Source organism: Rosa rugosa, chromosome 6 (assembly GCF_958449725.1).
Source record: "Rosa rugosa chromosome 6, drRosRugo1.1, whole genome shotgun sequence".
Classification (NCBI taxonomy): Eukaryota; Viridiplantae; Streptophyta; class Magnoliopsida; order Rosales; family Rosaceae; genus Rosa; species Rosa rugosa.
In genome coordinates this window covers 9,591,066-9,605,649 of record NC_084825.1, presented here as the reverse complement: position 1 = coordinate 9,605,649, position 14,584 = coordinate 9,591,066, and the positions used below count along the sequence as shown (strand labels likewise).

Genomic DNA, 14,584 nt, shown 5'->3' with positions numbered 1-14,584 from the left:
TTACTGGGTTTGCTTTTGGAAGAAGAAGAGGGAGATAAACAGAGGAGGAGAGAGAGCTGGAAGAAGAATGGGTAAAAAGAAAAAAAAGAGAAAAGAAAAAGGAGGAAAAAAAATAAAATAAAAAAAGAGTTAGTGAGGGTAAAATAGACATTTTAGTGTGAAAATGGTGCCACGTCAGCAATTTAACGGAGAATTTGACAGAGAAGTGACGGCAAGGACCAATGAGGTGAAATTGAAATGTCAAGGACTGAAACGTCGACCCCATATAAGTATAGGGAGTAAACAGTATTTTGTCCTCTTTTTTTTTCTCTTTCTTTCTGACTTTGAGATTCTTCTTCTTCTATCTTCCTTTTTTTTTCTTTGACAGCAGTGCTGCTGCGTTGGTGTCAAGGGAGCGCAAGTGAGGCTGTTGTTTGCGCTGGGCTGGGCTGGGTTGAACTGGGGACTGGTGCAGGTGCAGCGAACTGGTTCTGGGAGGCTGACCGGTTCAAGAATGTGCAGTACTTCCGCAGGCCGGTTTGGTAACTTTACAGCCGGTTCTAGGTGTTATGTTTTCGGTTCCCGGATTCTGGAGTCAAGGCGCCGTTTGTGACCAAATTTGACGGTAGAAGGCAGTCTAGAAGGTTGCGAACCGGGAAAGGATCTTTTTTCTCTTCTGGGAGCCGGTTCGATACTTTTCTGGCCTGTTCCGGTGACTCCGCTGCCGGTCCTGGGTTCCTGAGATATTAGCCTTCGAGGTGTGTGGCGGAGGTTGCTAGGGTTTGAAGGCTACAATATTAGGGTTTCAGGGTTAAGGCTTCGTGCTGATAACGTGTTTAAGGAAATCGATATTTGGGAGAGAATTTGTTGTGCTTTCATTGATAATAGGGGCCTCTTTATATAGAGGATTACAAGCATAGAATCAGAGTTGTATATGGAAACATAATCGTACAATGATTGGATATCTACGAATATCTCCGAGAATATCTCTAACATTAACCCTATTACAACTTGCATAAGTAATCTAGAGTTTTGGCCAGACACATATTCTGGATATATTTGAACAGAGAGTGAATAATTCGATGTATTATTCAATGATGTGTCAAGGGTTATATACAACACAAGTACTACGTGTAGTAAAGCACAAGTATTCTTCTCCTACAAGTAAACTTCTCTTACAAGTAGACTTCTCCTACAAGAAAACTATTAATAACAGCAACAATATTTTCATTTCAAAACCGCACTAGCACGGAAGCCATAGAACTAGACCGCAAAAGGCCAAAGCTTTTCCACATTTTTCTTTCACATCTCCTTTTCATTCCGTTCTACTGGGAAGAACGATCGAATTTATAACCAAACAATCTGTATTTGGTTCGCAAGGAAAGTGTCATTTGACACACGCAAAGCATATTTTAAGAGGTTAGTCTGTGATTTAATTAATGGATATATGTGTGTTGGGCATTTACCTCATAACTTAGATTACTGGTATTTCTAGTGTAATTAAAATCACTAGTTGCAGATGGCATGTCTAAAGTCTAATGATAAAGAGGCGATTGAATATAGCTGCTAGCTGCAGGTGTTGATTAGCATGATAAGTGGAGGTGTCGAACACACAAGAACAAGCCGCTCCCAACTCACACGAAGCAGCCAAACTTGGTTCTGCAGATAAAGATGATCTCATTTCTCTGCCGCCTCTCTTAAACCATAAAAAGGCTAGGGTTTTAAAGAATTTACAAGCATAAATTGAAATAGCAAATAACCTGCACAAGTGTATCTCTTACCCCAAAAAATAAATACAGTTTAAAACGAAAGTATAACCTGCATAACCGTGTAGTTCGATTACAAACAGTTATTTGCGACTGTTTGGATGAGAGTAAAACTGCTCACGACCCTTCGAGTTCTACCGCTCACGAGTCACGACCCTTCGAGTTCTTATCGGTTATAAATTTCAAAAGTTATTTCAAAAAAAAAAAAAATTTCGAAAGTCGAATTCGAAAGGGTGTGAATTCTAGTATGTATTCTATTTTCTTTTACTACACTAATTATACTCCCACCAAACAACTGCTATATAAAGTGCTTTCTTCTCTGTTTAGGGATCTCAAGGGTGAGCGAAAGAGGGAGAGGAAGACTGCGCCTTCAAGTTTCTTGCCTGGTAATTTGCTTTTCATGATATATGATGTTTTTTCTTTCATATTTTTGTGAAAAATTTACCTAGAACAGTGATTCTTGTATTTAACTTTATAAAGGTAGAGCATGCATGCAAGTTCAGAATATTAGTTAATTAGGTAATGAAACTTGGATCTCTGAAAACCTTAACAGTTCCATTAGTAGTTAGGTATCATTTTCTTTTGATATCTTGACGAAGTTTGGCTAGAGGGTAGTCTATAGTCTGTTACAGAGGGTACCATCTTTTTATAAACAGGGTAGTCTGTAATGGTGCTATACTGGTACACTGAGTGATAGGCATAACTCGTCTATCACTCCTTAACAATTACCTGGGAGAGGTAAAGTATAACGACATAGTGATAGGCTCTTTCCTCTCTTTTTGTTTGGCAAAAAGAGGTTCTTATTTTTTGTTTTTATTTTATTTCAATTATGCTTGGAAGTAGTGGCGGAGCCAGTTAAGGGCGAGTGGGGCCATTGCCCCCATTGAGATCATGACATTTGTTAACTGGGAGGGAGATTTTGAATAATATGCCCCCACCAGAAAAATATGTTTACAATATATTTATGTTCCCACATTCCATAGCCCATAAGCCGTAAACATATATATTATAGGGGTTTTGTCCATTTACCCCATTTCTAGGGATTTTTTTCCCACTTACCCCATTAAGTTTTTTTAATTCTCTCTTACCCAATACACTCTAAGGGAGTCTTCCCTAATACCCCATTAAGATTTTTTTTTTGTTTTTAATTTTTTTTTAATACCATTTTACCCCTCACCCCTTTGTTACTTAGAGAGAGAAATAGAGAAAATGGAAGAGAGAGAAACCATAGGAGACTTCGCCGGAGCCCGTCACCGGGCGCCGGAATCCGGTCACCGGTCGCCGGTCGCCGGAATCCGGTCAACTTTCGCCGGAATCCGGTCGCCGGATTCCGGTCACCGGCCGCCGGATTCCGGTCACCGGCTGCCGCCCACCGGAATTTGCTGAAAATCTCACCGGAAAGTTTTTTTGCCCCCAATAGACATCTATTGCCCCCCAATAGATGACTATCAGCCATGTATTGCCCCCAATAGACGACTATCAGCCATGTATTGCCCCCCAATAGACGACCATCAGCCATGTATTGCCCCCCAATAGACGTCTATTACCCCCCAATAGGACTTTCAGTTGCCAAAATGAGAACTAATCTCCCTAAATTTAGACAAATAAAACTTTGATTACAGAAAAAAACAAGGAGATTACATAAATTCAAAACGTCTATTGCCCCCCAATAGCCGTCTATTGCCCTCCAATAGAGGGGTAATAGACGTCAATTAGAGAGCAATAGACATTCAAAATTTTTTTTTTCCTTTTTCCTTTCATTCTGTCCTGTTACTTAAAAAAAAAAAAAAAAAAAAAAAAAAAAAAAAAAAAACTAGAAATTGATTTGGGCACACCCAGAGAAAAGCTCTGGGCACCCAATCACCTTTCTCCTCTGCCACACCTGGGTCGAGCACCGGCGGCGTCCAGGAGGCCATCGAAGAAGTCGTGTGGTCGTCGTTGTCAGCGCCGGCCGAGCTTGGGCGAGCTGCAGCAGAATCCGAGCAAAAGTCGACCAGCACCAGCGAGGCAGTTGGACGCGGTCGAGCTCACCGGCGAGTTGCACGGAATCTGGGCGTTGCAGCAGTTGGACGCGGTCGTTGTCAGAGCGACAGCGGTTGGACGCTGTCGAGCTCACCTGCGAGTTGCAGCAGAACCTGGGCGAGAGGTCGAACCTCGCCGGAGTTGGAGATCCGGGAGCGATGAGAGAGAGAGAGAGAGACGGAGAGAGAGCAGATCGGAGAGGAATGAGAGGGTCTGAAACGTTGCCGGAGGGTCAAAAACTACGCCGGAAAGGCTGGGTGAGCGCCGGAGGGTCTGAAACGTTGCCGGAGCCGGAGGTCAGTAGGGGGGAAGAAAGAGAGAGAGGAGAGAGAGAGATCGGGATGGGAGAGAGATTAGTGAGTGGCAGTATGTAATTCATTAATTAAGTTGAGGGCAGAATAGTCATTTCTCTTTAAATTGGGTTAGTGGGAATAAAAATCAGTTGCTGGGGTAAGTGGGATAATTTTGGCTCATTTTGGTGCTTTTGGTCAAGAACATATCAGCACTACAAACCTTTTAATTGGTGGCTGGATTAAACATATCAGCACTACAGCACGCGCACAGCGCACAATTCCACAAATGACAGTCAAACACAAACACAAGTACCCAACTGATAGTGCAATAAGCTCGCCAGCTCGGTTCTTCATTCTTCAGGAGTTCAGGTTATCTATTCTCCTCTGTTCTAGCTCGTATATTTCCAATTGAGAAAGCTGTGTATTGATTATTGAATTCTTGATTTGGGAATCTATTAATTTGTTCTACTGGTACTCTGGTAGGATGATTAGATCATTTAGATTATGAATCTATGAATCTATGATGTTCTATAATGGTATAATTTGATTCTTTAAAATTGCAGTGGTGTTTTTATGATTTTATCCTCTTTTCTTTTTGTCTGGAACTCTCGAAGTGTGGAACTCTATTTTTTTGGCCCCCATACAAAAACATTTCTCCCTCCGCCACTGCTTGGAAGTAGGATCAAATTTCTGAGTTCATCTCAACTTCATCCTCCACTGATCTCTTCACAGGTGTTCTTGAGTCCTCACAAAAACAAAGATCAGAAGCCATTATGGCCATAGTGAAAGTACATGGAACAATACACCATGGTTGCTTTATTCCCCTGAAGAGGGCAAGAGTTGATGTTATTCGACACCTTCCTAGAGGGCGCGGATCAAATGTTAGGCGGAAAAAGGGTGAATGCGAAGATCTTGATTATATCGTTGAACCTACTAATAAAGATAATGAACCTGCTGCGAAGATTGATAAGGTGTGTGCGCCTCGTGAAAGGATTGATAAGGTACCATCGATCTTTTAGTGTATGTACGTTTTAATGTTAATCCTATACCTAGAAAAATTTTACTATCAACTTTAGGTTGCTAAGAGATTTTTCTATATCGAGCAAGGAAAATCAGTATACAAGCCACACAATATTTAGCAAGGTTGCACCAAGTTCTATTGCCTCAAATAATTGTCAGAGACTGGAGAGCAAAAGTTTACCACCGGATCGCCAATGCCATAATGAGAAGGTTTCTGTTGCTAGTTACCGGTTGATTGATCCTGATGTGGAGTCCAAAGATCGTTGCAAGGTGAAGAAGACGCTTAATGCATTTAAGGAGATACTGACCAAGTTCAACAAACGAAATTGCTCAACTTACATTTTAGCAGCAATTCGTTTAAGGAATGAAGGAAAATGGGTCTACATGAGGAAACAATTAGGAGCCATTCGAGGAGTAAAAGTTGGTGACAAGTTTCGATATAGAGCTCAACTAAATATCGTTGGGCTTCATCAACATTTCACCAATGGAATTGATTATGTAAAGAGCAAAGATGGGAAAATGCTAGTCACAAGTATTGTTGATTCTGGTCGTTATGCCAACAATATGCAATGTTCCGATGTATTGATCTATTCTGGTGAAGGTGGAAATTCTCCGTTTAATAAATTGAAACCAACAGATCAGACACTTGAGCGTGGAAACCTTGCATTGAAGAATAGCAAAGAAGCACAAACTCCTGTAAGGGTAATCCGCACCTTTAAACTTTCAAAGAGTTCATGTTATGTTTACTATGGTCTATACATCGTAGAGCATCTTTCAAAAGAAAGGGGGCAATTTGGTAAGATGGTTTATAAATTTAGGTTGAGAAGGAAGGCAGGACAACCAGAAATAACTTTCAAACTGTAACTAAAATTCTTCTATGCACCGACAATACGTGCAAGTGACATAGCATCTATTAGGTGATCTCAGCCCTTGTTAATTCTATATCAGTTTATAAGTCTATGTATTTATCTTAGGTAACTCAGACACCTTTTGAGGTATCATTTGCTTTGTTTGATTTGGCTTGTGAAGAATGAACAAAGATATTTTCTATGTACACTCTTATCCAAAAACAAAAAAAAAATTAAAATGATATCCTATGATTTTGTACGTGTTGTAAATAATATTATCTGTATGGCTGTTCATATAATTATTATGTACTATCTCATTGGTTGATATATTCTTGCTTTGTAAACTGTAACCCTATAGTAGAAGGTTAAACCTTAATTTCTCATTTTTAAGAAATAATTTTACAGGACTGTGAGAGACATATAGATCTCGATCATATGTATAAAGTTTAGTAAGGCTATGGTATGTTAACATTTCTCATACATCAACTATTTTTACCACTTTGATGACTCATTTTACCACTTTAAGGACTCATTTTACCACTTCAGGACTCATGTGATAACTAAGAAAATTTACCACTTTAAGGACTCATATTACCACTTTGAGGACTAATATTACTATTTTGAGAACTCATTTTACCACTTTAAGACACTTGTATGCATGTCATACGTTAACACATTGTAGAATTTATGAAATTATAACAATAGTCTTGTAAATATTTTATATATATATATATATATATATATATATATATATATATATATATATATATATATCTGTGTGTGTGTGTGTGTGGCTGTCCACTGTAAATACTCATTAGTTATGTCCTTATGATGTAAACACTACTCCTATATAAATGGGTCTAATGAGAATGAAACGCACACTTCTACCTCCTCCTATATTATGTTTCTCTATTCTATCTCTCTTATTCTTTAGTTTATAACACGTTATCATACACATTTGCTCTTATTTTTTTTCTTCTTCTTCTTCTTCTTCTTTGAACTCCATGATGATCCGCAAGCCTATGGTGCAACATAATTGCCTATGACCAAGGCTAATGATCTATGAGTTTTTCTCTCATTCTCAACGAATTGCTTCATATATAACATCAATTTTTTTTTATGTGATCATTTACATATATTTGTATGTATCTTTTATATAATGTAATTGTTGAGATTTATCTTTCATATTCGACTTTGAGAACCATTGTTCCAATAGTCACTACTCGAGTCTGCTGACCGAGTAGTCTTAGACCTATGGCTCTACAGACATGACAGGATCCGCCCTAAAATTTCACCCTGAAATCCGAGGTGGCCTTGCAGAGCCCACTCGTAAAGGAGATTTTACCGAGAATTCGGTAGAACCTCTCCTAAAAGTAGGCAACCCAAAACCTGTGTGAACACATTTACACTTCTAACAATCCACCTTACCCTCTTGGAGCCACCCTGCTCCCATAAACCAAACTACTCTACATTCAACAAAACAAAAATACAACTCAAGTACTAGAATTTCAACGAAGGAACCTCAAATTAAGTACAGCAAATCCTCGTAGTTGGTTCATAAACCCTAAGTAAAGAATACCACAAATTTATACAATAACCCTAAGGTGATCAGAGCAATCTAAGGTAATAAAACTGAAATGATAACTGGTAGGTTAAACAAATAACCTACAACGAGACGATGATAGCGGATGCGGATACTATGACTCAACTCCTAATATGCCGAACAACAACACTGTGAACTGGGCATATTTGAAACCAAACGGTCCAGGAGAAAGTAATTTAAAAACACGTTAGAGTGAGTGGACAAAAAAAACTAAATCGAAATAAATGAATTGAATAGTTTCCTACTTTTCCCGCTTCAAAACGCTTTTAAAAACCAAGCATGCGATTCACCAATAAAAAGAAAAGAACTTTACATCACCCTTTATGAAATCATGTTTATTGGAGAGAGAAGCCAACAATTCAAGGCTCACACATATATTTACCCAAGTGTACAACAATAGCTCAAGGAGTCCTCAAACATATCTGCATACATCATTACATAAATCTCTGAAAATGACAATCATTATCTAGGCCTCCAGTGCATTCCCTCTCTCGTGGAGCCACCACTATTTCTAGAGCCACCAATACATCCCCTTTCTCCTGGAACCTCCATTTGAAGACCACTAGTCCATCCCCTCTCTCCTAGTGTCTTCGACTCAACTATGTAGCTACCAGTACATCCCCTCTCTCGTGGTGCTACACTCCTATGAGACCACTAGTCCATCCCCTCTCTCCTAGTGGCTCAAACAACATAAGTCACAATTCAACAAACAAACAAATATATCAAGTCATACAATAACTAACAACAAAACAAATCACAATTAATTCTCCGAAATCATCATATGCTCAAATTATAATATTAGATCAAAAATCATTTTCCAAAATTTCCAAGAACCATTTCACAAATATTTAATTCGAATACTTAGAATCGCATGCAATTCAATTTAAAATAAATGTCCACTCAATGTATACAGCTAACGTGGCACCCAAGCGTAAGGATCCTCGTCAAGCGATAGGTCGGTACCTCGTCCTGTACACAATTATATTCCGTAAACAATAATTTGACAAATAAATACGATTCTAAAATGAATCCTGAAAACCCCTCGTAAACCAATATCTCCATTTCTTCTAGGATTCAACCCAAACTTCACCACTAACATCAATCCGTCGATTAAAGAATTCCATAGTGGAAAAATGGAAAATCCGAAGGTCGGATTCCCATAAATCGACATCCGAAACTCCCAACTTTGGGAATTCCTAAACAATAACAAACATCTACCAATTTCCACCAAAATCACATCTACAAAATCTATAACTCATAAATAATTTATCTGGCTAAAAACATAAGCCAAAATCCTGCCCTACGCGCCTCCACGCGCTACCCACAGTGGCGGCACGTGGGGTTCACTCGCCGCCGACCACCACCTCCTCAGGCCACCAAATTTTGGCAGCAGTCTCGCCTCAACCTCCCTAACACTTCTCTCAACTACAACAAAAACCAAAACTACCTTCAACTACAGGAAAATCAAGCAAACCCGAAAACCCAATGTGGATAGTGTAGACAAAAATTCCCGTCGTGATTTCTCCCTCCACGCTTCGATTTGCTGCAAAAGGCTTGGAAGGCTTCAAGTGCTTGCCAAGGCGCTTCTACCAGTCCAAGTTTCGTCACCGGAGGTGGCCGGAGTTGGGAGAAAACGGCGTTGACCTCCAACTGCTACAGTGAACTTCCACGACTTGTATCTCTCTTTTCCGGCCACAATGCGATGATCCACCACAGCAGGTGTAAGCCCCTGAAAATTTTGTTTAATTTATTGAAGGTAATTTTCGCCAAAAAGATTTTCGCAAGGTGATTTAAGTGAAGAAATCGATTTCGGAAATTGTTTTTGCGTCAAGACCACCTATTGGGCCTTATGATTTAAGTTTGGGCCGAGATTCTTTCATTTGGGCCTAGAAGGTTACAGAAGTTTAGTGAGGCGACCGTTTGTTGAAGTTTCGAAGACGAAAAATTGTGTTGTAACAAAGTTTTGGATTTTGGATTATTATGAGATCGAGTTTTGGGCCTAGGACGAAGTCAAGAATTAAGTTAGGAAGTTTCCGACGAAAAACAAACAAAAGAAAAGTTACTAGCCCCAAAACCGAAAGCAATTAGCTAGAGGAGTTTTGTAATTTGTCGCAAGGGCAAAATGGGTATTTCGCGCACATAAGTATAAATAGGAAATTGGAAACCCAAAAACCTAAACTCTCTCTCTCTCTCTCTCTCTCCCCGACCTCTCTTTCTCGTCTTCGCTCTCTGCACCGCCAGGAAATCCCATCTCCGGCCACCACCTCTTGTCACCGTCACCACCAATCAACTCAGTACCTAAATCCGACCCAAACCCAAGAGAAATCGAAGCCATGCATCGACTCCTGCCTCCACCTGCGATCCTCCAAACCACGACGCCACTATCGCTACCTCCCTTCGGATTCCGGCTACCGCCCTGCCACACCACCACCACCGCTCAACTCAGTGGACTACGGAGGACAAAACCCAAAGGCAGCTACCCCAACCGACGCCGAAAAATCGCGTTACACACCACCGCCGATGGCATCGAATCTGCATGCCTTCGTTCTCCAACCTCCAGTCCAAATCGAGCTAAACCACCTCCATAGTTCGAATCAGCGTCTCACGATTTACAATAGCCCCAAAAATCCCGACCTCTAGCTCTGGCCAGAACCACCGCACTCGCCGTCGTTGGCGCGTGAGCCACTGCAGCTCCGCCGCTCGTGTTGCCATACTCCCAGGTCGTCACGATTAGGTAATTGTCGTACCCTCCTTTAGTTGAAACATCCAATTTCAGTTTGGATTAGAAACCCTAACCTACTGCCATGTAATTTGGAATTGAGGTTTGTGGAATCTGGAAAAGAAAGGAATTGAAGCTTTGGGGAAGAAAGGAGCTACTCAGACAGTTTCGATTTAAATCGATCAAGGTGAGGATCATAGACTCTGTTGAATATGAAACTGAATGAGGGTTGTCTGTTAACTTGTGTTTTTCTTGCTAGGAATGTGGATGGTTAACAGTGGTGGAATGCAGATACGTTGAATTAGCTTCTAACCTGGAAAAGAAGAAATGGTAAGGGCTTGGTTTGGTGATCTTGCAATTGTTGTGGTTGAGTTGGATGATTTGAGCATGTTATTGAATGGGTTGGAAAATGGATTAAATGAAGTTAATTTAAGATGACATTTTGAGTCAAATGCTTAAACAGTTTGGTATTTGAGATTGAAACTGGTTGAATGTGACAGAGTTAGTTCTGTCAATTAAGAAGGTGTATCTGATATCAATTTTGGAAATGTCTTTTTGCCGAAGAGTTTATTTTGGTGGTAATTGAGAATTAAAACTCAATGTGTTGAGTGAAGTCAAGGAGATTAAGTAATCACAATTGTTTGAGAAATTGATTATGAAAATGGTGGATTTTATTTGATTGAGCTAAATTAGGATATTGGATTAACGTTCTTGAAATAAGGTTAAAAATCGGAATATTCTGGTGTCACCATATCCCGAAGTTATGGTGAGAATGTGATCATTCGGGAATGGTAATTACTATTTATTTGCTAGTATTTAATTATTAAGTAAAAAGGGTCAAACTGGTTGACTTGGAATACATTAAGGAAATAAGTATAATCACCATATCCCGAAAGGAGTTTGAAAGGCGAATCATTCGGGAATGGTAATTATTTAATTGCTTAAGGTTTAAAAGCTAAATAAAATGAGGACAAACCGGTTGACCGAAATTTTAACATGGAAAGAAGTGTGATCACCATCTCCGAAATGATTCAAATATTGTGGCATTTGGGTTGTTTGGGAATGGATAAAGATTTTATCTATTATAGGACAATTCGTAGGACTTCAAAGAAACTAAATCAACTCTTTGGTTGTTCAGTTGGTACGTTATAATAAAGTGAAGTTACTCATTAGTTTGAATTTATTTCAAAGGACTCGAGCGTATGCACATGGGATTGGACGAAGTACTGAACGTCGGAAACAAAGCTAAGTTTGGGTGAACACTCCATATCCAGGTAGGGTGAGCTGTCCCTTCCTTGTTAGAGGCTTTTCTATATGTGGAATGCTCTAGTATAATAATATGTTGCCTGCAAGTACTTTTTTGGGTTGTTCATTAGTCGATGCCTCGTGATATCCGTGTTTCCATAACTGATAATTGCTGATTGCGAAAACCGAGGCTAGACTTGCATGTTGAGATACTGTACCCATTGTATGTTTGTACTTGTGACCTGAAAGTGAATGGGACCTAGACGCGTTGATTCCTAGGGATCCCACGGTGTCGATAACCGTGAACCTCCGGAGGGGGCTGTGCTCCTATGTTTGTCGAGGAAGGGTGAGTACCCACAGTGAACCAGTCATAGGAGACTAAGGGCCAGGAAATGGACACTTTCGCTACTTGTAGTCACAAAGGCTACAGAGTAGTTGGCCGGTTCTCAAAGGATGACGAACCGGGTCGGTCACCGATTTGTTTTAGTTTAGCCGGCAGGTAAGTATCTCGGAGCTCCAAGTTGTGTGAAGCATGCTGCATATGTTTTATAAAAGAGAACAAATGTTTGTGGTTGCCTCTTTTAAAGTATTTTCAATAAATGTGCACAATATTATGTAGTAAATATTTTCAAGTATATTATTTTTCAAACCTAGCATGGTTGGGTCGGCCCTTACTGGGCATGCGAGGACGAAAGCTCACCCCTACAATAGTGTGCAGGTTTCGAGTATGTGGTCGAGGAGCTTACAATGGAGGCACATGGCCCGGCTTGGCGCATTTCTCTTTGACTTTATTAAAAGAAGGTTTTGGTCCCTTATCGGATTTTGAAGTAACTCATTTATTTACTTTTTATTTAAATTATTTGTTTTCTACTCGCTTATTTACAAAATTTCGGGAGACCCGTAACCCTGGGGCGCGTCTCTCATATTTGTATTTACTTAGTGATTTGTTATTTTCCAAATTGGGCTCCTATTGTAAGCCCAAATCCTTTATCCCACTTTAAATTCTGCTTTTGAAAATATGTTGTACGGTTGATAGAATGATTTGTCCAAGAAGATGTTTTGTAAACCAACAACCTAAACCCAAAAGGCCTTGCGATTTCGGGTTGATGGGTTATCGGGATGTCATTCGTGACATGTCGGTTTCTCATTGGCTCGGGGTCGCGGCGCAGTTGGACCCCCTCTATCTGGTCACCACAACAGGTGTTTCGAGGGGGAGGAGACAAGTCAAACGGTGCCGGTGGCACTCTCCCAGGTGGCCGGACGAAGGAGTTGCGATGGTGAACAGTGAGAAGGAGAGAGAGAGAGAGAGTTAACCGAGTGGTAGGTCAGAACCTACCACAGTAATTTTTCAAATTTATAGAATTTACCCCCAAACATTAACTTTAGTATTTCGCTTATAAGTTTTGCATACGAACTCCGATTTTTATGTATCATATATGCACGGACTCAGTTTAACGTCCCCGACGACTTTCATGAAGAAAATTTTCTCAAAAGCTGATCCGAACAAAAAGCAACTTTTAGGGCCACTAAAAATATCAAAATAAAGTAAAATGTGAAAGTAATTGTCGTTTACCGTCCAAATGACTAGTAAACCTGTAAATTGAGATACGGGACGTAACAAGACATCACACGAATATTTTTCTCGTGTTTCCATATGGGATCCGTTGTTCATATTTAGTATATGAATTTTCTATCATTGTTCATAGAATATATAGGTCTAATACTTATGGATCCTGATATATCTCGTCTTTTCTCTTTGTAGAAAGATGACGCATCTAACAAAATTGACTTTGATCCTCTTGAAATTTCTGGCAATAACTATTTGAGCTGGGTTCTTGATGCCGAAATTCATCTTATGGCTAACAACCTTGGAAATGCCATCAAAAATTGACAATAAGTCATCAGTGCAAAGTTGTGTATTTATTTTTAGCCATCAAAATCATCAATCCCTTATAGTCTAAAAAGTACTAATACGAATATGGGTACGCCGAAACGGTGCGGTGCAATACGTGGGTACGGTTAATCTTAAATATTTTAGGATACTGGTACGGGAAGGATGCGGCAATTATATATATATATATATATAGAAAGAAAACATGTAAAACATAAACCACATTTTCCCCCACGGTAAATCGAAACCCCTCTTTTCCTTCTTCTTTTTCTTACCAAGCTATTACAGAACTCCTCCTTCCATCAGTCCCTCGACTTCCTAGCCTTCTCCTTCTTAACCTTGTCTTCATCCAAAGACACCCATCATTCCAATTTTTTGCCGCACTTCTTGGCTCACTATTAGTGCTCAGAGAAGCAAACTATTAGCTTTTTTGCCTTTCTTTCTTGATCTCACTCCCAATTCCCAGACTCAGACCCACCTCCTCCATTCTCCTACTTCCACCACCAATCCCTCCCCGAACTTCCTTTAATCCTCTTCCCACTAACCAGTTCTGTGGATACTAAACTTATCACTGTCAATACTAAACTTATCAAAATCCCCAGTGAATTCGAGACAATCACTCGCTCAGATTAGGTCTCGATCTCCTAAGTCTTTTTTTTTTTAGGACAATAGGTCAGTATTACCCCCGCGTATCCAATTTATTTACGCAATTACGTATCTGCATAGGATACAGACGTATCCATACCGTACCCAAATCAGGATCCGCATGTCCTTGCGTATCCATGACATATCACACTCGTATCCCGTATCGGTACAGGATTGAAGACAATTTTTCTTATCAGTGCATTGTAGCTTATAGTCCGTCAAAAATTGTTCGTCAGATGAGTAAGGGTTCGTTCGGTATCATTTTACGATACCATTTTTTGTTTTACAAATTCAAAGACTTATGTAATTCACGTTGGTGCATTCAATTTGAATTAAAAAAAAAAAAGGGAAAACAAATTTTAGGACACAACTCATGGACTATGAATAAATATGGAAACGACTTTTTGTCATTTTCATTGGGAGAATAACCCACCCTGCAAATGAAGAAATTGATTTATTTTTTTACTTTTATGCACATAGATCCTCAAGACTCTTCTCCTCTTTCTTTCGGTCATTCTCTCTCTCCCCCACAACTTCCATTGGGATTTCTCCT

General features: G+C 39.8%; 1 protein-coding gene across 1 annotated transcript; it reads left to right on the top strand.

Annotated features, from left to right (window-relative positions):
- The first annotated feature begins 1,251 nt into the window (after positions 1-1,251).
- Positions 1,252-6,170, top strand: LOC133716018 (histone-lysine N-methyltransferase, H3 lysine-9 specific SUVH5-like). Its single transcript, XM_062142746.1, has 4 exons — positions 1,252-1,398; positions 2,073-2,131; positions 4,793-5,061; positions 5,168-6,170. Exons 3-4 carry the CDS (start codon positions 4,834-4,836, stop codon positions 5,942-5,944), a joined length of 1,005 nt encoding a protein of 334 aa, XP_061998730.1. The 5' UTR covers positions 1,252-1,398; positions 2,073-2,131; positions 4,793-4,833; the 3' UTR covers positions 5,945-6,170.
- The last annotated feature ends 8,414 nt before the right edge of the window (positions 6,171-14,584 follow it).

Bases quoted from the DNA above. Each gene is read 5' to 3' on its own strand.
- LOC133716018 (XM_062142746.1), top strand. From the start codon at position 4,834: ATGGCCATAGTGAAAGTACATGGAACAATACACCATGGTTGCTTTATT. The intron at 5,062-5,167 runs GTACCATCGATC...ATATCGAGCAAG, and splicing joins CTCGTGAAAGGATTGATAAG to GAAAATCAGTATACAAGCCA.